The sequence below is a fragment of the Piliocolobus tephrosceles genome, chromosome 20 (assembly GCF_002776525.5).
Source record: "Piliocolobus tephrosceles isolate RC106 chromosome 20, ASM277652v3, whole genome shotgun sequence".
Lineage (NCBI taxonomy): Eukaryota > Metazoa > Chordata > Mammalia > Primates > Cercopithecidae > Piliocolobus > Piliocolobus tephrosceles.
In genome coordinates, this window is record NC_045453.1 from 56950203 (window position 1) to 56975547 (window position 25345).

The 25345-nt window shown below is 45.7% G+C and overlaps 1 protein-coding gene across 1 annotated transcript in view; it reads right to left on the reverse strand.

Moving 5' to 3' along the window:
* The window catches only part of CDS2 (CDP-diacylglycerol synthase 2), a 64287-nt gene that overhangs the window by 11833 nt on the left and 27109 nt on the right, over positions 1–25345 (reverse strand). Inside the window, exons 2-5 of the mRNA XM_023217910.2 lie at positions 5496–5632; positions 4169–4265; positions 2736–2833; positions 538–677 (exon numbers count right to left, since the gene is read on the reverse strand). Coding sequence (XP_023073678.1) covers positions 538–677; positions 2736–2833; positions 4169–4265; positions 5496–5632 — 472 coding nt within the window. The remainder of the gene's footprint in view (positions 1–537; positions 678–2735; positions 2834–4168; positions 4266–5495; positions 5633–25345) is intronic.

Below are 25345 nucleotides of genomic sequence, written 5' to 3' on the forward strand. Positions count from 1 at the left end.
CTGAAACACAGGGGCAGGTGGCACAGGCTACAGTCCCATCCCCACACTCCGTTTCTCTTAAAAGTGCTCCTACAAGGGCAGGCGTGGTGGCTCATACCTGTAATCCCAGCACTTTGGGAGGCTGAGGCGGGCGGATAGTTAAGCTCAGGAGTTCGGGACCAGCCTGGCCAACATAGCGATACCCTGTCTCTACTAAAAATATAAAAATTAGCTGGGCATGGTAGCATGCACCTGTAGTCCCAGCTACTTTGGGACCTGAGGTAGGAGGATCATTTGAACTCGGGAGGTAGAGGTTGCAGTGAGCTGAGATCATGCCACTGCACTCCAGCCTGGGTGACAGAGTGAGACCCTGTCTCAAAAAAAAAAAAAAAAGGAAAGACCTGCTACAGCTTGACATAGAGCATCAGCTCTGCTCCCCTCCATGATCAGAGTTAATGTCACAAAACCGTACACTAACCAAGAAATTCCCCAATTCCTACTTGACAGATATACAAAAACAATACAGACACAAGAAGTGGTGAACTGCTTAATGCATACCTATTAGATAGAGAGTAAAGGAAATGAACCGGTGGTATTTACTGAGAATCCGCAAAGGCTCTTCTCTCTGGACCAGGGTGAAGAAGTAATCCGTCACTGTCTCACCATAGAAGAAATAGTTTACACACAGGAGAAAGTACCTGTAAATGAAGACAGGTCATTGCCGCGGAGAGCACCCTTGCCTTTACAGCAAGGCAGTCAGTCATCCCAGAGGAGGGGACAGAGGGCAGCAGAACACCCTCCACCCTTGAGCCCCCCAGCACAGCTCACAGAGGGACAGGCAGACCACGGTTTCCTGCGCTCTGGTGACACCATAGGTGAGAAATTTATCTAGAAACAGACAGCAGCTTTCATTCACTCTCCATTTCTCCCAAACTTGAGACTCCATTTTTGCCCCTTTTGTAGCATTCCCATACCTAACTGAGGGATCCTTGAACCATACGACCTTCAAAAACACGCCTCATCCTGCTTCCCCAGTCTCGTTTCCACTCTTCCCAACAGGAACCCCTTCACTCCTATCAAAATGGTTTCTTCCAGCTATGCCTCCTGTCTGCTGTTCTCCTGCCTTTTGCCTGCTCCTGACATTCTCTTTGCATCTGCATTTTTTCACTCCTTGCTCAAATGCCATTTTATTCATAAAACTTTGCATGACCTAACGTGACATCTGCCTCCCCTGCATTTATTTCTATAGCAAGTAATATGTGATTATCTGACTAAGCAATTCATGATGCATCTCCCTCTCTGAAGCCTGGCTCTGACACAGACCTTCCGCTAGCGTTAACTCTTCACTTGCGTATCCTCTCTCCTCAACTGGCGTTCGTGAGAAGAGAAGCCACCCCTTGCAGCCTCCATAGTACTGCCGAGTATGGGACCGTGCAGCCACCACTGCAAACCCCCAGCAAGGATTCTGAGACACAGAAGAAAGTGGAGAGCTTTTCTTTCCCACTCTTTTTTTTTTTTTTAATTATGAAGTACAAAAACTTCATATTTCGTTTCTTTTCCATTACATGGAAAAAGCTTTCTTTGTAAAGTGACCACAGCCAGGAGTCAGGCCTCCTGAGTATGTTAACAAAACGCAAAACACTGCTTTCCAGCTAAAGAACAGCTGCAACAGGGACCTGCATCTTAAGCCCCGGGGCAATCACAGTTCCATCTGGAGGCTGGGAGGCAGCCCGTGCTGTTGGGTGACAGGAAACACCTCAGGAAGCGGATGCCAGCCTACATCTGAGCACATCGGCTTCCTTGATGGTGACCAGGTTGCTGGGGCAAAAACCACTACTCTCCAGCCAGCTAAGTCATGGCCTCAACCCCTGTACCCCCTGCACAGTGGGGTGAGAAGGTCCGCATTTGCCCCAGGTCTTCTCAGCATTGTGCAGTGCTCTGCTCAAAAGTCACCACCTGAGAATACTACAGCGAATAAAGCAGAGAGTTTCAGATCAGAAAGGGGTCTCAGACATGTGCTACAGGTTTTTCTTTCGTTTTTGCTTTAAGAAAGCTGAGTCCTTTCCTAAGAAACAGAGAAAGCCAACTTTCCCAGCAGAGCCCAGATCCCATGCATTCAGTCTCACTCCGGTCCACTCTGGCACTCAAAACACCTCTGATGAAGTAGGGCTCAAAACACCAGTCTGGAAACCACTAAGTCTCAACCATCTGTCTTAGATACAAGGAAACCAAGTTCCAGGGATAACAAGCAAAGCCGGCAGCAGAACCTAACAACTTCCAGACAACTCTAGTGGGATGCTGAGATATGAGAGCATGAAAAATATACTGACCTAGAAAAACGGGATCATCACGCAGAGTTTAAGGAATCCAAATACCGAGGCAAACACAGTCACAGAATGCAGCCCATCTGGTTTCTTCTCAGGAAGAGTCCAGACTTCAAGCAACTATTAAAGACTCCTCCAAGGCCAACCACACAGTCTGGCCTATGAAATACTCAGGTCTCAAAGGCACGGTGCAAGTCTGCAGCAATCACCTCCTTTTCTCCTGCTTTTTCCTGCTAACATTCTCTTACCCATTTCTTTACTCGTTGCTCAAATACCATTTTCTTCATAAAACTTTGCATGACCTAACATGATATCTGCCTCCCCAGCATTTATTTCTATAGCAAGTAATAGAAATACCCACCATCACTGTAAATACCTGCCAAAAAGCACATCATCCAAATTCTAAGGGCCTCTGTTAGGCGGAGAGCTTACCAGCTGAGGGTCCTGAACCAGGGCAGATCATAGGAGTGGTAGACGTTGTAGCCAATAGTGATTATCTCGTGGAAACACTTAATCTGAACACACATCACCTGCGGGACACAAAACATTCACTGACACCCCAATTCTTATGATTTTTGGAAATGGAAACCAACAGGTCATGAGCCTTCCAGAAAATCCATTGTACTTAAGAAAAATATCAGGCTTCCAATGGTTCTGCTTGCCTCCTCTTCCTTCCTCTCTCACACCATCCCACAAAGCAATGCAGCCCTTTGTGTAACAGGGAGTAGATCCAATTTTCCACTCACAATAAAATACACACCCTGATGTTTCAATTAACTTTTTTTATTTTTTAAGACAGGGTTTCACCATATTGCCCAGGCTGGTCTTAAACTCCTGGGCTCAAGCAATCCACCTGCTTCAGTGTCCCAAAGTGCTAGGATTACAGGCGTGAGCCACTGTGCCCAGCCAAAAAGACTTTTTTTTAAAGTAAAGACGAGGTCTCACCTTCTTTCCCAGGCTGGTCTCGAACTCCTGGGCGATCTTCCCTACTTGGCCTCTCAAATTGCTGGGATTGCAGGTGTGAGCCGCCATGCCCAGCCCTCAATTAACTTTCTATTCTAGAACCTCCTTTTTAACTTTTTATTCTAGAACCTCCGAGGATTCAACCAATCCATTCTCCTTTTGACTTAGAGTACTTTCAAAGTCTCATCTGCTTAGCTCACATGCAGCTGATGGTCACCTGACTCTGTCCAGCACAGTGGGAAGACAGAGAGAGCAGCTCTGTGGACTGGGATTTCTTAATAAAAGCTCTACACCCAGGAGGGAGGCCCCATGAAAACAAGAAACAAAACCAGGAGTCACACAGAGACATGGCTAGGGTAAAATTTTACAGAGTTGGAATAATAAAGTCGGTTGTTCATTTGTTTTGAGACAGAGTCTCACTCTATTGCCCAGGCTGGAGTGCAGTGGTGTGATCTCAGCTCACTACAACCTCTGCCTCCTCGGTTCAAGCGATTCTCCTGCCTCAGCCTCCTGAGTAGCTTGGATTACAGGTGGCTGCCACCACGCATGGCTAATTTTTGTATTTTTAGTGGAGACAAGGTTTCGCCATGTTGGTCAGGCTGGTCTCGAACTCCTGACCCTGTGATCCGCCCGCCTCTGCCTCCCCAAGTGCTGGGATTACAGGCGATAAAGGCAGTTTTTTAAATGAAGATACATCTTCAACCATATACAACTAGCCTCATCAATGGCCCTCCAGGTGGCTACTGAAAAGTGGGAAGTCACAGATGTTCTATGGCAGAGGTTTTCTGAGCAGCCTGGACCCCTGTCAGTTCCCCCAACCAACCCAATACCTGGCACTTAAGACAACCGGGCCTGCAGCAAAAACTGAAAGGAAAACTAAAATAGTATGAAATGGCACTTACAATTATCATTAAAACCATTGGTCCCAGGTAAATGATGATGAAGAAAAATGCAATCATGGCCAAAGTCAGGATGCCTCTCACCCACCAGTTCTTCCATCTATGTCAGAGTAGGGGAAGGAGAAAACACCAGTTAAAAAAAACCAATGTACAAACTCAAGGGACATAGATCTTTCTGAGATTTGAGGGCCCTGAGCTCAGTCCTTTCCAGATTCACCTTGACAGAAGCACCAGCCACATGCTGGCAGGAGCAGGGCCACAGTACCAATGCCTCAGCCACAACCAAACTTGACAGAAAAATACACCTAGCTTATATCTTAAAGAAGGTATCAGGCAAAAAACAAACAAACAAACAAAAAACCAAGTGAAATGTAGTACCCTCTGCTTCTGTATCCACTTGGATGGTTTCTACAGCTGACTATCTGAAGAAAAAAAAGACTTTTTTTCCGGCAGCAGGATCCTACACCGTACTGCCCTGAATAATTATGGGAATAACAGTAACATTATGCAATGATAATAACAGCTACCACAAATATGCATAAGGTAATTTTATGAGGACTTTACATATATTAACTCCTTCAATCCTCAACACACTTCGCTTTTATAGACGAGGAAACAGAGGCACAGGTTGAACAGCTGGCAAACAGTAAAGCTGGGATCTGAATCCAGGGGTCTGGCTGCAAAGTCCACGTCCTTAACCACTGCACAATTCAGACTCCCACGGGGACAGCTGGAGGCACACATAGGAACACTGGGATAACGCTTTTGGGTCGTCTAAGTTGTTTTTGATCTACTCACATAGCTGTGTTAAAAGAACCAAGTTCTCAAGGGCCAAAAGTTTTAACTAGATTCACCTAGGTTAAGATGTTTCCTAGTTCTTCCTGGAGAATTTAAGGAACTGTTCACAATGGATGTGGGGGAGAGAAACTAAACTGAACTGGACACATAGACTCTTCAGTGAAAAGCAGCCTGCCCATTAATCACAAACCCAAGGCCGGTTTCCTGTGCTGTGCAGTGTCAGCTGACCTCACCCACCTCCATCCCTCCTGTCCCCCCTTCCTCTTTGGACTGCACTTCCTAGTCCAGTTTGGAGCACCCTTCCAGGGCCAGATCCTTCCAGCCTTGGTTGCCCTCCCCTCCTGGTCACTGTGCTCACTGCCACCGCTAAGCACTAGATTACACTCAATGGAGCCCAGAGCAGTGGCATGGGAGGCTGAGGCAAGGGAGCAGGCCTGCTCTGCAAGACCACGGGCTCTCTTCAGGCTCTTCCAGGGCACTTGGACATGGTGCAAAGCCCCCAACAAGCACCTGCATCATTAAGCCAGGTTACCTTGAAGACAAGTTGGAAAGGGCCCTATTGAGGACCTCCGGAGTATCATCTGCAGAGACTGGCAGGGGTGCAGATTCTGCCCGGCTCTCACTGTCCGATGCAGTCTCTCCATCTACCTTTGCTTCTGACTCTGACTCCTATGTGGCAGAAATACAGAAGAGAAAAAGGTCAAAAGTGCTGAATCGACCATTGAGAAGTCTATTCCTGTCATGAGAGATCTGTGGGGAAAGACTCCAAACAGGGCCTGAGAACCTGGCACAGTCAAGTGATGGGACCGACAGGACTAGCAGCAATCCTGACACCGTTGTGACATGTGCCGAGGTGGCCAGCCACACTCTGCTGGAAGAGAGGTGTGCATCTGCACCATGTACCATCTGCTCAACTGCAGAGGACAGACCCAGAAGAGAGAACATAGCTCCTTTGTATCCAAAGAATGCAAAAGGGAGGCAGGGACTGCTTTTACTGGGAGGTTATCCCTGAGCCTGCTAGGGCAGCAAATGGCACTGACCAGGCTCTCTCAGGGGAAGCCAGGTAGTGAGGGCTATTGCCCCTGTAGACCCGTTAATGTCAACATGCTCCCAGTCCAGAGTGTTATTTCTGGACTTCACTAGAGCAATCTGTAAGGAGGTCAATCACAGTCAGTGTGGACGACGAAGCAGACAGCCTACTCCAGCCAATGCTTGAGCCAGGACTGTGCACCTCAGTCCTTTCCCTGCCACCAGGCTCTGGGTGTCAAAAAACCCGAAGGAACTCACCCTGCTCCCAGCCTGGGTGAGGGAACCAGAGCCATGCCAGCCGCAAGCTCTTTACCCAAAGTATCAAGGGACAGGATATTCTGCATCCTAGGAACTATCCTATTACTCAAGTCTTTTCTTTCGTAAGGGAATTTAGAATAGCTGCTATGAGAAGAGGTGGAGGAGAAATTAAATCACTTAGAGTAACAACACTACTTAGTATCTGTATAGCATGCAGGGTCTGAAGAGCCTTTCCCATGCCTGTAAGCTTCAGAGCAGTACTGGGAGGAAGGGAAAGGACAGAAGCCCCATTTACAAATAAGAAACGGGATCTGGGACGTTCAACATGTGGCCCAATGTCTCATATTAACCCAGGCCCTCTGACCTCCCTGATGATTGATAAATACATGGAATTGAGCACTGTTTCACATGTTCGTTGGCCATTTGGATATCTTCTTCTGTCAAGTGTTTTTCAAATTATTGGCGAGTTTTTCTCGGAGTTTTCTGCCTTCCTTTTTTTATTGATTTGTAGTGGTTTATGTGCTCTAGATTTGAGTACTTTGTTTTACTAATATGTTCTCTCAGACTGCTCTAACCCCCACCTTCACCACAGGCAAGGTTAGACACTCCAGTTATTTGCTTTCTTAACACTCAGACCTTCTCCCTCTCAGCGCTGGCCACAATGGGGACTTTCATAAACGTCTCCTTGGCTGACAATAAACTCCTTAAAGACGAGAACATAACTTCTTGTTCTCATTATCCCCATGCGTGGCACACAGCAAGACACTTACTAATGGCTGGAAGGAGAAGAGAGGAATTAGGTTCAGGTGTGTAAAGAAAAACCCGGCCCCTGCCCTCAGGGAGATAGCTCTTTCTAAATTAATTTACAACTGTGACAAGACAGAGGGCCTTAACCAGTGCAGATTAGCAAAACAGAAACACAAAACAGAGGGCCTCCCCTAGTGCAGACTGCTGATATAAAAGAGACAGCTGGCTTTGGTAAAGGCCTGATAAAGACGCCTCATCATTAGGATCCGAGAGGAAGAGCTACAGCTTCTGATGACAGTGACTGCTCCCTACTCTGCCACAGCCGAGCCAGGTGGCTCTGGATAAGTCATCCAAGTGCCTCTATACTTTGGCGTCTTCACCTTATAAAAGGGGCCCAGTAAGGGAAGGACCCTCCTTCCAGTGGGGATTCCTTGAAGAGGTATAACCGAACTCTCACCCAGAGCTGTGTCCCAGTACACCACTCCAGAGGTTCTGAAACACAGTAAGGTCTCCAGAGTCGCCCCACTCCAGGGAGACTAAATGAAGACGAAGCATTCAGAACAGCTGTCCAGTCTTTATTTCAACATTGACACCCACACACCATCGGTAACCACCAGTTGCCAGTAATATTACGGTAATCATTACGAGTTACAAGGTAATGATGCTGCCTGATTATCTGGTTTTGACCTCTAAAATCTCGGGGCTTCAAAATGCTAGCACCTGGACCCCACCGAGACTCCCACAGATGCATTCCAAGAGCCTCTAGAAGCTGCAGGGACTGTGCTCTAGCATAGCAGGCGAGAGGGCACTCACACACAGAAAGCTCAGCACAAGGTTATTTTTAACTTATCCATCCTGTTGTCAAGGAGACTCACAAAGGCTGCTAGTTCCCCAGGCAGGGAAGGACAGGAACGGAACCCAGGCAGCGTCCTGTGAGGGAGGAGCAGGCAGCTCCAGCTCCGTGCTAAGAGCCTCTCTGGATTTCCCGTTAGCCCAGCACTGCATCCTGCAACACTGTCAGACCTGACTCCTCTCCTTCCTTGTAGGAGGGGGTGAACTGAAGAGGGGTATCTGGAAGCAGGGAGTAGTAAAAGGAGATACAGAACTGTCACAAAGATACCGCAACTATTGTTACCAAGAAGACCTCAGGGGGACCGATCTGACCAACTAAGAAATGAAGTAATCACCTGAACAAACAAGGCTGAAAGAGATTCACTTTCTAGGTTTTCCCTGCCTTTAAGTGAGGAACTCCAGGTTCCCTGGGCCTCACCTGGGCCTGCTAAGGAAGGATCCTCTGAGCAGGAGACCAACACAGACCACGCTCTCCCAAAAGCTGAGATAGAGCCAAACATGTGCCAAGGGCAAATCCCTGTGAGGGGGGGAAACTGCACAGCCTGGGGAAGACACAGAGGAGGAGGGGGGGACAGGTCAGCCAGCCACCCAGCTCCTGATATCCTGTGGATGCCAAGGGAACAGAAACATGAGAGAACGTGGAGGTCTGCAGTCTTCCGGCTCCTCCCCACTCCGTGGACAAAGTCATTCTGCTTGGGGAAACAACTGCTCACACCTGGGAAAAGGAAGCTGCATGCCAGCGGCAGCTTCCACAGAGGGTCTGGAAGGAGGCAGGGACCTGGAACCCATGCTTCTTCCCACAAGAAAGGTGGTACATGCTGAACATGTTCATCAGTTTGCTCCTCTGGGGCATAGCGAGGCTGGAAGATGTCAAGGAAAACTTTCTGCAGAATGAGGCAGCAGCCAGTCCAGGAAAGCAAGGCCCAGGGCTGGCTCTGACACTCATGACACGCAGCACAGGCCTCCATCCTCTGGTCTTCAGTGGGGAAAGGACTCCCTATCTCGGAAGGTTGTTGGGATGACCAATGTGACCTCGACGAAAGACTATGAAAACTATAAAGTACTGAATAGCAGCAGGTGCCTGCTGCACTCCCCTCAATAACCTAACCACAGCACACAGGACAGAAGCAGGAGAGCCTAAAACACCCACCCTAGACAAGCTGGGCACCCTTCCCAAGGAGAGCATCAGGCCTTGCTGGGGCCAAGTGCTAATAAATGATCTGGGCACAGCATTTGCCTACCTTGCTTCAAGCTCTTTCACACCAGCAGCCCTGACTCAAAACTGTGTAAGGTGGTGTCTGAAACACAAAGACTACCCATTAAAGCAACAGTCCATGCTAGCAGACTCTGAAGCTGAACCATCTGCCAAAGTGTGGGAGGAAATCTTAGGACTTGTTTCTACTTACCTCATTCTTTTCTTTCCCATGTATGCTTTGTAATAGGCATTATCAGGACATATGTATATGTTCATGAGTGTAAATTGGGACACATGGTAAAAACACCACATTCATGTCAAACATGGTGGTGTGTCAGGGGCCAGGAGTTACCTGTTCACCACTGCACTGAGCAGTGTCTGGAACATAGCAGGTGCTCCAAGATTTGCTGAACTGATGAGCTAATTAATTCTACTTGACCTATGATGGACCAAAGTGTCCAGACTACACTGAGATATGATAGCACACACTTTCCTGCTCGTGTGCCTGACTGGTGCCCCTGCAGCAGCCCTGGAAGCAGGACCAGACCAGCATCCACTCCTGCATTGCTCCTGGTGGGAGCCGAGACCAGCACGGCAGGGAGAGGCTGCCATGCCTCTTCCGACTCATACCTGCCCAGCTCCCAGGCACCCCTCCTCCTTCCTTCCCTTTCGATCCCAAGGGCCAGGAACAGAGGCCAAGTGGGGCAGACCCTCTCAGGTTCTCTCTCAACCACCGCCCATCCTCCCACAGTTCCTCAGCCACTTCCCAAGGGGGCTGTAGTGCTGGAATAAACAGGAAACAAGAGTGCTCTTTAAAGGAAGGTGGAAAGCTCCTCTGAGGGCCCACCCCTTTTGGTTTACATAGACCCTCTAGGGAAAGGCAGAAGCACTTAGGACGAGGGACACATATAGTGTCCTGTGCACCGGGGGGCTCAGTAAGAGCCATTAGCATTTTTGGAGAAACTCAAGCTCAGAAAGCTTCTCCACCAACTGCCCAGAAGCTTCCACATACACAGCACTGACCCGAAGATCAGAACAGAACAGAAGCAAGAGAGGGCAGTGAGGGAGGACCAGAGGGAGCAGTGGGCGGGAGGGGATGTTCCTGCCTCAGCCTCCCAAGTAGCTAGGATTACAGGTGTCCGCCACCACGCCCAGATAATTTTTATATTTTTAGTAGAGCTGAGGTTTCGCCACATTGGCCAGGCTGGTCTTGAACTCCTCACCTCAGGAGGAAGGAAATTTCATTAAAAGGCAGAGTTCGGGGCGGGCGCGGTGGCTCAAGCCTGTAATCCCAGCACTTTGGGAGGCTGAGACGGGCGGATCACAAGGTCAGGAGATCGAGACCATCCTGGCTAACCCGGTGAAACCCCGTCTCTACTAAAAAATACAAAAAACTAGCCGGGTGAGGTGGCGGGTGCCTGTAGTCCCAGCTACTCGGGAGGCTGAGGCAGGAGAATGGCGTAAACCCGGAAGGCGGAGCTTGCAGTGAGCTGAGATCCGGCCACTGCACTCCAGCCTGGGCGACAGAGCGAGACTCTGTCTCAAAAAAAAAAAGCAGAGTTCAAGGTACTGGTGGGTTATACCTCCAACAACTCTGCCTTTCCCACTGACACTGCATTCAAATTCACAAGTTTCACTGACTAACTCCATAACTTACACAACTTTTTGTATCGTTTTATACACAAATTATCAACTTTCTCCTGGAGGAAAGTCATTAGTCTAAGCCTAACCTTTCTGCTGAATACTATGGCCTCCATCTTCTAGATCAAGCCCTGTGGCCAGTTGCCAGGGAGGGCAACTCCCCACTCACACAGACAGGATCCTAGGAGAGAAATTACCAGAAATGGGTCTACCCTTAATAAGCATCCTTAATAAGTGTCAGGGATTTTAGGTGGCCGTCTCAATGAAAAAGCTAAGTAGGCTTTCATCTGAGTTCCCACTGAAAAAAATACATACGTATATATGTGTGAGAGTGTGCATCTGTGTGTGTGTATTGTTAGGAATAACAAAGAAATACTTTAGTCCTAATACTAACTCCATTTGGCAAGTTCAATTGTCAGAACAAAACACCAAGCAGAAGGAGGACCCGACTCTGAACGAGTTTACAATCATCGCCAGTATGGCCATACCCTGTCCTTCAAAAGCCTCATAGCAATAATGGGATCCAAAGCTACCCTGATGGACAGCTTCACTTCTGGCATCTCTAACAGGTTAACTGCACTCAGAGAAAGGACAAGAAAATATATGAATGTGGCGCTTCTTAAAACCTAACTCTGGCTGTGAGCCATTTTGCCTCCAGATAAAGCTATTTACAAAGGACCACAGGGGACTTGGTAGAGGACACACTACTGGTGGCAAAGGACAACTGTGCCCAGGACAGTCACACTCAGAGCCAGCCATGTGCTCGCCATGCCCTCTCTTCCTACCTCCTCAGAGACTCACTCCATTGCCCTCCCCGTCTTCTCACCTCTCTCCCTCACTACAGCCCTACTTACAACCATCTAGGCAGGCTCAACAAACAACTTTTGACAGCTCATCCAACCAATACACTTTTTTCCCCACTTCATGGGTAAACCTCTGGGAAGAGCTGTCAACATTTCATTTCCCCTCCCTGGCTGTGCATCATTCCTCAAACCACAACAACCCAACTTCAGCCCCACCTGTTCCACTGAAGCAGCTCTCCCAGGTCAACAAGGACATTGTCACAAAACCCACCGGGTACTCAGTCCTCACCTCGTTCAATCCCTCAGCAGCTTTTAATGCTATTATTGAAAAACACTCTTCCTCTGGCTTCCAAGCAGCACCTCCCCCTAGGTTTCCACCTGCCTCTCTGGCCAGGCATCTTTAGCTGGCCTTCTCCTTAGGAACTGCCTCTTCCTCGGCCTGTCCCTTCATTTGAGGGTTCCTTGGGGTTGGTCCTAAGCTCTCTTATTATTCTGCTGCCTCCCACTCTGCCTGAGTTTTCCCATTCATTCTCATGCTCCCTGCTGTCTCTTCTTGAGCTACAGACTCTAACTCCAAATGCCGAATAGATGTCTCCACAGACACCTAAAACTCAACATGTGTCCAAAACCGAGCTCATCATCGCTTCCCACAAACGTCTTCCCTCTACTATGTGACTTATCTTAGCAAATGGTACCCTTTACCCTGAATTCTCAAGGGAACAAGGTGGCCATCATCCTTAGTGGCTCCTTCCTCAGCTTGCAGATCTGTCACCAAGCTTGTTCATGCTACCTCCAAAACAGCTTTCAGCTGCATCCACTCATTATGCCACCCATCATTCCCGTAATTCAAGCCAACATCATCCTTCCCCTGAGTAACTGCAACAGCCTAACTGGCTACCTCACCTTAGCCTAGAGTCCACTCCCACCTACACTCTCGCCACTGCAGCACAAGGATCTTCCCAGAAATTCTGATTGGGTCACACCCCATCCTGAACCCCTCCCACAGCTCCCCAGTACCTAGATAACAGCTCTTTAAAATGGCGTACAAGCCCCTTGGGATCAGGGTCTTATCTACTCATCCAGCCTTATCTCTTACGGCCATTCTGAACTAGAGTCAGTTTCTAGAACAGGTTGTACTTTCTTACCTTTAGGATTTTTGCTCCTGTGTTCCTATCTAAAACAGTCTGCAAACCACCCTCTACTGAAACCCACTTCTCTTCCGGCAAATTTTCATTGATCCTTTAAGAGTTCCCTTTCTCTCCTAACGTTCCGCAGCTGCCTGTGTGTCCCAGCGGCCCCTGCCCTTCCTCAGGAGTGCTCCCCACCATGGTTCATGCCTATAATCCCAAAACCTTGGGAGGCCAAAGTGGGAGGATCGCCTGAAGTCTAGGAAGTTGAGGCTGCAGTGAGACCTGATCACGCTACTGCCTTCCAGCCTAGACGACAGAGCAAGACCCTGTCTGAAAAAAAACCAAAAAAGGACTGCTTCCCACACTGCACAGTCTCCACCTCAAGACCATCATCTCTCTGGGGGAGCCATGTTCATATCCTCATCACTGTACCCCCAGCACCTGGCCTGGCACCTAGAACCACATCTGCATAGGCAGCCACAGTCAATTATGTTGAGAGAATCCAAGGTTTGCTACAGTGGCAGGTACAGCTGGGCTACATATAGCATAGGCCAACCATTCATTTTTGCACTCAATAGCACTATAGGAGGCATTTTAGGGCTGCAGCCAGCTGTCCCACTGTTTATCTCCCCGTCTTCTCAGCCGTTTGTGGCCAAATGTATCCTAAGTGATACGGGGGTTTCCAAAAAAAGTACAGGGTCTGTATGTCTCAGAAAGGACAAGGAAAGCCTGTCTGAAATCCAGTTTCTAGGAATGCAAGGCTTTCTAATTCAAATACATACAGTTGTATTGAGTCCCAACCTCTGCACAACTGCCAATCTCATACATTAAACCCGTAATGTTTGTGACAAGGAATGATCAGGAATCCTTCTTTCTCCCAACACCCTCTCACACCTTGCCATTAAAGGCTCCTTCTAGAGTAAATGCATCTGTTTACTAACAGCAAGCATAAAACTATAAATGCGAAAGAGTTGCAGGAAGTACCAACCTCCATCACAAGCCATTACTTAATTCAGAACAGAGACTATCAGAGACAGGAAAACCACTCAGGTCCCCAGGAGGCTCTGCCAATGGCTCTGTTCTGATGACATCACTTGTTTTCCTATTGTCTTCCAGGGTTAGGGGAAAGACACCAAAAATCAGAAGCCCCACTGGAGTTCAATAGGTCCTCCTACTATCAGTTCCTTAGTCGGGCATCTCTATTTAGTATTCAAAGGAAAATGAGTTTTCAGCCTTACTGGGAAAGGAAGGAATTTTTTTTTTTTTTTCAGTTTATTAAGATAAAGCTCTTCCAAGGACAGAATACGTCAAATACTGCCAAAAGATCTAGTAAGATGGAGAAGAAAAATATATTTGCAATCTCAAAACTGGGCTCAAGTGTGCTCCCCAGACCCCTGCCAGGAAGCAGAACCAGGACAGCTGGTGGGTTCCACATGCAACGAGCCCCTAAATCATACATCGCTCTCTGGTACCTGCTTCGCTGTCACTCACCTCACAATAGTGCTTAAGATTCCTCGACAAAATAAGTAGACATGAGAGCAAACGCCCCCAGTGTCTCATGCCCCAAACTCTCCTACTCCTGTGGGCAGGCAAGTACCCTGGGGCTGTTTATCATATTGGAACATTATATTGTCACTTTTGTACTATTCCTCGTTTATAACCAACACTCATGGAATCAAGTACCAATCAAATAGACTCTAACTATTCAAGGGAGAAACTAGTATGTTTCTCCCTTGAAGAACATGGAATTAACAGTGTTCTCAATCCCAAATTTGTCATATTAGTTATAGAAGAAATTATGGGCTGGGCCCAGTGACTCGCTCCTATAATCCCAGCACTTAGGGAGGCCGAGGTGGGCGGAACACTTGAGGTCAAGAGTTCAAGACCAGCCTGGCCAATATGGTAAACTCCGTCTCTACTAAAAACACAAAAATTATCTGGGCGTGGTGGCAGGCACCTGTAATCCCAGCTACTTGGGAGGCTGAGGCAAGAGAATCGCTCGAACCTGGGAGGTGGAGGCTGCAGTGAGCCGAGATCGCGCCACTGCTCTCCAGCCTGGGCGACAAAGCTAGAGAAGAAAGGGAGGGAGGAAGGGAGGGAGGGAAGGAGGGAATTATGAAAGCCACAATGCTAAATAGTTTCTCTTTTTGATAAATCACTAGGGATGCCTGGGGAAAAAATTAAATTGAAAATGAGAAAGGCATTGAAGAAAGACTCCTAATGGCCAATGATAGGACAATTTGAGCATTAAAATAATAAAGAAAAAGTGATTTAAACACAAGTATATAAAAATTTATGAGTTCATAATGATAACTATAAGAAACTACTGGCCAGACGCAGTGGCTCATGCCTATAATCCCAGCACTTTGGGAGGCCAAGGCAGGTGGATCACCTGAGGTTGGGAGTTTGAGACCAGCATGACCAACATAAAGAAACCTCATCTCTACTAAAAATACAAAATTAGCTGAGCATGGTGGCCCATGCCTGTAATCCCAGCTACTCAGGAGGCTGAGGCAGGAGAATCGCTTGAACTCAGGAGGCAGAGGTTATGGTGAGCCGAGATTGAGCCATTGCACTCCAGCCTGGGCAACAAGAGCAAAACTCCATCTCAAAAAAGAAAACAAAACTACCTTGCCCACCTTTGAAAGGTGCTGAAACACCAAATCTTTTTTTGAAAACCAGTAATTAAAAGGGAAGAGCCTCCCTACATTGCCCAGGCTGGTCTCGAACTTCTGGCCTCAAGTAATTCTCATGCTTTGGCCTCCCAAAGTGCTGGGAGAATAAGCATGAGCCACAGCACCTGGCCATCAAATTATTTCCAAATATCCATTACCCCAGCAAAGAAAAGTCAGTGTGGCCTCAGTGTGATCTCCCCAGGCTCTGGAGACTAAAGTCTTCAAACATAAGTAAATAAAATAACCTCCATGCTGCCACATCAGACTCTCCTGCCTTCATCTTATCATATATCTTGGCAATTTCAGATCTAGTTGACCATCTCCTCCTTGAAACATTCTCCGCTCAGCTACTTCCATACCATACTTATCAGATTCTCACTCTACCTGACTGGCTGATCTTTCTCAGTCTCCTGTGCTATTTTATCTCTATCTGACTTCAAAATGTTGAATGAGACCTGGGCTCCGTTCTGGACCTACCACGCTCTCTCCCTAGGTGTCATCATCCAGCCCCTTGGCTTTAATTCCCAAGTTCATGCCAATGACCCCAACGCTTGTATCTCCGACCCCAACTTCTCCCCCAAGCTTCAGACTCATATTTCCAACCAACCACTTACCAACATCGCCACAAGAAAGTGCTACAGGCATCTCAAAAATAACACATCTAAACAGAGTGCTTTTGACACTATCCGTAAAACTGTTAATCCTGAAGTCTTGCCTCGTCAATCAGTTGACAGCATGCGAGTCTATGTACCCTGCATAAGCCAGAAACCTGAGAGGTACAGATTGAATATCCCTTACCCAAAATGCTTGAGACCAGAAGTGTTTTGCATTTCAGAATTCTTTTCAGAATTTGGAATATTTGCATTATGCTTACTGGTTGAGCATCCCTAATCAGAAAATCCTAAATCCAAAATGCTCCAATGAGCATCTCCTTTGAGCATCACATTGGCACTCAAACTTCCCGATTTTGAAAATTTCAAATTTTTGATTTTGGGATGTTCAACCCTTAATTCTTATCTCCCCATCTTCCCCCAGGTACTGGACACTGCAGTTGGTTCCCTCCTAAAAATCCATTCAACTCTTTCATGGTATACAGTAGCTTGTACAGTCTACTTACTTTTAATCCTGCCCCTGTGCCATAGTGATAGGTTCACGAACAGGCATTTACCCCAGCCTAAGGCAATGTGCACCTTGACCGTTTTGGAGTAGGCACTTGACTCAAGATGGTACAATCAATTCAAATAGCAAAAACAGCTAGTGGTATTTTAGGCTATATTAACACAGGCATGGTCTGGTTCTAGTTAGCATTAGTCAGACTTTACCTAGAGGCCAAATATGTCCAATGGAGTGGTTAAAACAGTAAGGAGACCAAAAAGAGCAAGATGATAAAATGAATAGATGAAGAAACCAGAAGGGCTAAGCGTGGAGACAACTGGGAAATGAGCATACTCAACTGCAGTACTGAAAAGGAGAAACTGGTTTTATGTCCCTAACAAGGAAAAATTATTAGGTAAATGACAGTAAATCAATTTTCTGTGCAGCTATTAACAAGACAACTATAAACACCGTGCAGCAAAATGAAAAAGGCAGAATATAAAACTATGTCTATACTGGGCTATACTACATACACAAAGTATGAAAACAATTGATGTATGTGTCAGTTATCAATGGATTGCCTCTCAATGTATGTGTCAGTTATAAATGGACTAAATCCTTGGTGACTCCGCTGGGCTTGGATCAATCCCTTTCAGGTCCACTGCTACCTCCAGGTTTTGTCAGTATAGAACTTTCTGCAGTAATGGAAATGTTCTCTCTGTACTGTCCAGTATGAGAGCCACAGCTGCGTACGGCTATTGAACAATTAAAATGTGGCTAGTGTGACTAAGGAAGTGAATTTATGTATTTATTTTTAATTAAATTTAAACTGCCACACACTTCACATCCAGTTGAGTGGCTATTTTCAAAAAAGAAAAACCAAAATAACAAGTACTGGTGAAGATGTGAAAAAACTGAAACCTTTGTGCACTGGTGGTCAGAATGTAAAATAATGCAGCTGCTATAGTAAACAGTCTGGCAGTTCCCCAAAAAATCAAACATAGAATTACCACGTGACTCAGCAATTCCACTTCTGGGTATATACCCGAAAGAACTGAGGGCAGGGACTCAAAGAGATATTTATACACCCATATTCATAGCAGCCTTATTCACAATAAACAAAAATGTAGAGGCAATCCGAGTATCCATCAACAAAGGAATGAACAAAACGTAGTATACATACACAGTGGCATATTATTTAGCCTTAAAAAGGAAGGAAATTCTCACACATGCTACCACATGGATGAACCTTGAGGACATTGTGCTAAGCGAAATCAGCCAGACACAAAAGGACAAATATATGATTTCACTTACATGAGGTACCTAGAGTAGTCAAATTCATAGAGACAGAAAATAGAATGGTGGTTGTCAGGGGCTGGGGGAGTGAGAGGGGAGAGTTGCTTAATGGGTACAGAGTTTCATTTGGGGAAGATGAAAATATTCTGGAATGTTTGTTCTGGTGACAGTTGCAAAACAATGTGAATGTACTCAATGCCATAGAACCATATGCTTGAAAACGGTTAAAAGTATCAATTTTATGTTAAATATAATATTTAGCCACAGTAAGAAAAGGTTTAATTGGCCACATGTGGCTAGTGGCTACTATACTGGACAGTGCAGACAGTCTAACAGCTGTATCTACCCCAACCTGCAACCAGGGAGAAAACTGCTAAGGTTCCCCAAAGCTCTGATTCCCCTACTACTGTGAGGAGGGGGCTAGAACCCCCGATACCACCTCAGCAACCTACAACTTTTAGTCCTCAATAGTCAGGTCAACAGGATTCTGAACAAGGTTCAACCAGTCAAGGACAGACCTATCCCTTCAGCAAGCATATGAAGCATTAAGTAGTTGCAGGGCTAAGAAAAGACCTGAGCAAAGCCATCCTCAGCAGAGATTCCAGCTCTCCCCTGCCTTTCTTTTAAATTTAATTCAGTGGCCAGTTACTACTCTGCCTTTTAACAGAAGCAGCAACAGATATAACAGTTGTGATTCTCGCAGCATCAAATGGCAATGGCACAAACAGCTCAGCTTCATCATCATTGGCATATGGGCAGCCGGTCAAAAAGTAAAATGAAGAGAGGCATGCCAACCACTCCAATATTCTGAATCTTGCATTACTTTTCCCTCTTTTTAAAAAACATAAGGGCACTGAATCACAACGATTCTGAGTTTTTACTTCATTTTTTAAAATGTGTCAGTAATTTATACTGCTAAGATGTACACACTTTACACAGATGCCCAACACCATTATTTTTTAAGTAAAAACAGGGGAATTATTTAACAAACCAGGGTTGGTTTGCTTTTTAACCGCACATAATATATATGGAAATGACCTGAAAATTACTAGAAACATCTTTCAAAAGAACACAGTTTGGTATATACTTAGTAGAAAAGGTTTATGAATAGTGTAACAAATACAATTTTTACCAATCTGTTATGGGGAAAAGATGAACAAAACAAAGCTGGTTACCATCTGCACAGGCATTATTATTCCTTTGACATCTTACTAATAGTCTTTTAATGACGATCAAAACACCTAAAATTTGCTTCTGATGCTTTACAAACATTCCTTACACTTGTTTACATGCACATCATCCAAAAAAAGGAAAAAAAAACTGTAAAATACTTTTAAATTACTGAACTATAAAATTTTAACATAATTTCATCTTCAAATGAATTTATCAAGACCAATGAGTCATTCTTTGATGCTTCTCTGTTTTACATTTTCTGACATAAAATTTCAATCTGATTTTCAAAGCAGCTTGCTTACCCTTCTGTTCCACTGCAAAGACACATGGGTTAAAGCAAGGTTTTCCTGACATCAAGTGCCTCACCCTCACCTCTGCTGAAATAACAGCGTGACTGAGTCTCAGTTCATCTTCACTGTCAGATTTACATTTTGTTTGGAGAACCCCTAACATATCAGCAGAGAACACAGTTTGCAAATCACTGCAAAACACCACCTTACATCTCTGACAAATGAGTCATTACTACTTGAGGATGCACCTTGTGAGATACAACGATCACCCAGTATTAAATTCCTACTGTGTCCCCAAACCGCCAGCTGCTCAGAAACTGGCTGTGTTCTCATTCTGTCACTCCAACCAGAAGTTGGGGTACATACTGGTGGCTCTGTTTGTACATATCAAACCAAGATTCACAAGCTTTACTGTTAATAGAAAAGTCTACTTATAGTCTTATATCCTGAAAATATGTCATTTGATGACCTGGAGACCAGAGTCAAACAGATTCCATTATAATCTGGAAACAGCTGAAAAATCCTGGTGAGATTTTACAGGGTTTTTAAAAAAAATGATGACCTAAGCTGGGCACAGTGGCTTACGACTGTAATCCCAGCACTTTGGGAGGCCGAGGCAGGTAGATCACTTGAGGTCAGGAGCTCAAAACCAACCTGGGCAACATGGTGAAACCCCAACTCTACTAAAAATACAAAAACTTAGCTGGGCACGGTGGCAGGTGCCTCTAATCCCAGCTACTCGAGAGGCTGAGGCAGGAAAATCACTTGATCTCCAGAGGCAGAGGTTGCAATGAGTCGAGATCGTGCCATTGCACTCCGGCCTGGGCAACAAGAGCAAAACTCTGTCTCAAAAAAAAAAAAAAAAAAAAAAAATGACCTAAAGCAGGAGCCAATTTTTTGGCTTCCCTGGGCCACACTGGAAGAAGAATTGTCTTGGGCCACATATAAAATACACTAACACTAACGATAGCTGATAAGCTCAAACAAACAAACAAAAACCAAAACACTCATAATGTTTTAAGAACGTTTACAAATTTGTGTTGGGTTGTGGGTCAGACAAATTTGAACTAAAGGACTTAAAATGATAATCTGTCAGTAACAAGCTCCTTCAGAAAGAAGTGAAATAAATGCCTGCCATCTACCCCAATCTGAAGTCTTGGCCTACTGTGGTCTGAATATTCATGTCTCCCCAAAATTCATACGCTGAAATTCTAACCCCCAACTCAGTGGTATTAGAAGATGGGGCTATTGGAAGGTGATTGGGTCATGAGGCTGAACCCCTCATTAATGGGATTAGCACCCTTATAAAAGAGGTCCCAGAGCAATCCTTCTTCCACCACATGAGGACTCAGTGAGAAGCCATGGATGAATCAGAAAGCAGCTCCTTACCAGACACAATCTGCTGGCGCCGTAATCTTGGACTTCCCAGACCCCAGAACAATGAGAAATAAACTTCTGTTGTTTATAAGCTTCCCAGTTCATGGTGTTTCATAATAGTAGCCCAAACAGACTGACACATGGCCTCTCTTTCCCTGCCCAGGCCCCAGATCCCACATCTTCCAGTGGTCTCCCACACCAATCAACTCCTCCTCTCTCTACCTCTACCATATGATCTTTTCTCTCAGATTTTTTTCCACTCTTCAGATGTTTGTCCTAAAACCATTTTCCTTTCAACTCCATTCGGCCTGGAGTCACCAATTCACTTCTCCTCCTCTTTACTTCCAAACTCTTTTACAAAGTCTGCATCTACCATATGTTCTCAAACTTCCTGAGTCTGGCTTCAGCCTACCCTGTGTCAGAAAACCGTTTCCTGAAAGATTAGCTCCTGACTGTCAAGCCCCACACACTGTTCTCCAGCATCCTCACAGCTATCTCAGCAGCATCCAACCAATTCTTGTTTTGCGCACCACCATTCCCCTTCCCACCCAGATCCCTGGTGTCCTGGACATTTAGTGTCTTACTACCGAGCTTCGTTCCACTCTGTGCAGTAACGGTTTCTTTATTTTGCTTTTGAGTACTCCTCCCACCCCCTACTCCAAGTGTAGGCACATAATTTAGACCTGATACATCAGAGCACTGTGCTCCCTTGACCACAGTGACCAGGTCAGAGATGACAAGAACACATAACAGCGATTTCCTGTGCTTCTGAAGCCACCAGGAGGAAGGCATGACCTTTCCCATGGGACTCTCACCTGCTGGCCGACATCTTTCTACATCTAGCTACTACCATTTAAAACCCAAAAATGAAGCCAACACGAGGGGGAGCCAAGAGATGGAGGGAGACCAAAGCTTGGTGACATCTGAGAACCTGGATTAAACCAGGCCTGAAGCTAGAATTACCTTAGTCTTCTAAGTTACGTGAGCCAATGGATTCCTTTTTTTCTTTTTAGTCAATTTGAGTGGCTGCCTGCATTTACAATTAATCACATCTGAATCCTCTCCAATGACATCTTCTCTGTTCTTCCTCCCCACACTTCCTAAATGCCAGCAGCTCCCCCAGGCTGCATCTCCACACTGCCCCTTAGTGAGCTGACCCTGCCATTCAGCCTCTCTTCTGTGGACCAGCTCCCATAACACGAGTTATGTCCTCTCCGCCAAGCTCCAGTGCAACCTTTCAACAAGATACCTCCAACTCAATGGGTTCAAAAACAACTACCATATTTCCCACCCACACTAGTTCATCCTTCTGCTTTCCTTCAAGACCCTAATCTACCTGAAATGTGCCCCATGGAAAAGACTGTCCACATCACTGTTGCCAAATCCCCTGCCCTATACACCTCCTCAGTTCTCACACTATGCAGACCCTTTCATTTAGGGTCCTTCCCATTCTCACAGCTAGCACCCTTGCTGAAGCCTACAGATCAACCCTTCACTACTACGCTGGCCTCCTAATTGGTCTCTCCACAAACTCCTCCCTTCTCTCATTTATTCTCCACATACTACCATATTAATCTTCAAAAAGCACAGCTCTGATTACACCCCTCCTCCATTCATTTTTGCCTAGTGAATTAGACAAACTGTTCCCACTCAAGGTCCTTCACAATCCATCCCAGTCCATCCCCCACACCACCTGTTCCAGCCAAGCAAAACTGCCGCTCCCTGTTCCTGATTACATCCCACCCTTCCCTCCTCTCCCCCTTTACTCTCAATCTTTTCTCCTCCCTGTTCATCCTTACAAGCCACTAAGATAAACCTCTTCTGATTGTTGTCTATGGGTAGGCAGAAAACTCCCCCCAACAAAATTCACTTCCTAATCCCTGGAACCTGTGAATATTATCTTACATGGCAAGAAGAGTAAATATTACCTTACATGGCAAAAGATATGACTAAGCTAAGAGAGAAGGGATTTATCCTGGATTATCCATGTGGGCCCTAAATGTAATCATATATATCCTTATGAGAGAGGGAGGAGATTAGACAAAGGAGAGCAATGTGATGACAGAGCAGAGAGAGACATGGCTACAGCCAAGGAATGCCAACAGAAGCTGGAAGGGAGACAGCTAGATCCTCCCTAGAGGCCCCATGTGATTTTTTTTACGAGTTATATTTACAGTAAGAGGGCATCTTCCATAATTTTAGACTTTGAGATTATAAAAAGTAGGGACTGCCTTATTCATCTTTGTTTACCTTGCGAGCTCCTTGCCTTGAACCTGTTAAAAAAATTTTTTTAAATGAATGAAATCCATCAACCTTTATCTACAAGGCCCGCAATATTGCCTTGCCAGCATTTGTGTAGGAAAGACAACCTTAGAGCTACAGTTACATAAACACAACTAATGACTAAAAGCACAGCATTTCAGCCCTTCCCAAAGGTTAAAATGACTTGGGGTGGTGGAATGCCTCCAAGGAACGACCACAAAATGGAGCGTGGTAATAAATGAGCTGCATTTCCCACAGCAGCAAAGGTCCTGCCAGGGATAATGACTAAGTAGGCAGAGTAAAAACTTTTAGAGTCCTAAGCGGTTCAATCTTGCCCCACGGAATGTGTAGGTCTATAGATGTTTTCCTTCATTTCCCTTGAATAACAGGAAACGCTCTAAGCAGAGTCGGAACAAATCAGCTGAGTGCAATGGCTCATGCCTGTAATCTCAGCACTATGGGAGGCCAAGGCAGGCGGATTGCTTGAGCTCAGAAGTTTGAGACCAGCCTGGGCAACATGGTGAAACCACATCTCTACTAAAAATACAAAAATTAAATGAGTGTAGTGGCACGCACCTATAGTCCCAGCCACTCGTGAGGCTGAGGTGGGAGGATCTCTTGAGCTCGGCAGGTGGAAGCTGCAGTGAGCCAAGATCGCACTACTGCAGTCCAACCTGTGCGACAGACTAAGATCTTGTCTCATTAAAAAAAAAAAAAAAAGACATCTGTCCTTTGTGCCAACTGGACAGCACACTGGAAAGCTCCTTCAGATACTGGCACTTCAAAAGGCTGTATCCCATCAAGAAACACCTGTTGTATTCTTCTAACATCACTACCACCTGAAATGACTTCACATTTGTCTGTCTCCTCCACTCAGACAAATGCTCAGAGTGGAAGAGACTTTGTGTATTCACTGCTATATCCCCATGGCCTACAACACAGCCTGGGACATACCCTGACAGTGTTTCCAAGCTGCCTCTCTCCCAGAGAACTACCAAGGGTGGTGAACCCAGAAGGCTCTTAGAATGAAAGCCTCAGCTGTGAACTACCACAGCCAGTGAACACCTCACAGCCCAAGAGAGCCTCGAGGCTCGGCAGCTGGGGAAAAAGTTTCCGGGTATGGGCTATGGACTTCTACTCCCAGAGGTGCTGGCTGGGAGCAACGATCTCATAATCAGACAAGCCTGCAGATGACAGGACAGCTTAGCACTCAGGCCCTCCACGTAGGTATTCTGGAGCCTGAGGGAGACATGAGGTGGGAACGGGGTGGAAAGAAATCTCTCTATAGGCAAAGCCTACAGGCAAGGAAGGAACTGCAGGTCAGCACAGTGAGGGTGGGGAGTTGTGCACAGTCATCATTTGTCATACCCGCATGCCACCTGAAGAGCTTCATCCTATTAGGGGGAGGCCATGAAAGTTTCCAAGCCACAAACCTCCAAAGCAAAAGCAAATGCCTCCAACTCAGTCACAAAAACGCAAACCAAAAACATTCTCAGTACTTAAGAATGGTAAGATCAGGAACTCACTAAAGCTACATTAATAATAAATATCAATCTTGTAAATACATTAAGGGAGAGTGATAAACAAGACATAAAACAAAAAGGGCTGCAACTGTCTTTCCAAAGCAAGTCACTCCTCATCTCAGGGAGAAGAGCAGCTCAAATGCATGGGAAAAAAGGGAAACAGTACAAGCTGTAAGATCTTGGGAGAAATCTGACCACTGGGTCTTACCTTTTTCATCCATAAAAAGGAATTCCTATCTTAAGAGTTATTGGGAAAATAAAACAAAGTTGTGCTTTTCAAACTATAGGTTGTGACCTACTGGGTCTTGAAATCAATTCAGTGGGTCACAACTAGCAAAATATAAAATAAGATATGGAGCCAGAAGTCAGGCTAGTGGCTCCCCTGAGTAGGGGCAGTGACCAGGAGATATCATGAGAGATGCTTCCCAGGGACTGGTGCCATTTTGTTTTATCTTGGTTGCAGGGATGTGCTTACTTTATGAAAAGTCATTGTAAAAATATGATATGTACACACTCTATATGTATGTTATACTTTAATAAAAAGTGTACATAAAAAGTATAAGATAGACTCAAACAGAAAAGAAAACTTCTGAATATATCACAAATAGTAAGTACTGTTTCTCGAAACTTTTGTATCCAAGTGATACATGCCTGCAAGGTGGTATTGGGACACACTGTAAGTTGTTATTTACTCCTGCGGATCAAGGTTCAAAACAAGCCCCAAAGGCCCCAAGATAATCCAGACAAAATATGTAAACTGCACTACAAAAAAGCTGGCTATCACTGTGGGACAAAACAGGAGGGAAAGGAGACACAGTATGGCTGACCTTTTACAGATGAGAACCTAAAACACAAAGCCATAATGCCTGTGTGGTACAAATGCATTCTAAATGGCATGCTTTTCCAGTTACTCCACTTATATTTTGAGAGCTATCCACACCAAGGTGTCCTCATTTAAAAGCCTTCTTCTTTTCCTCCATAATCCTCAAGAGGAGGAAGAAAACCAATCAGTAAAGCAAAGTTTTTGTCTAGAGAC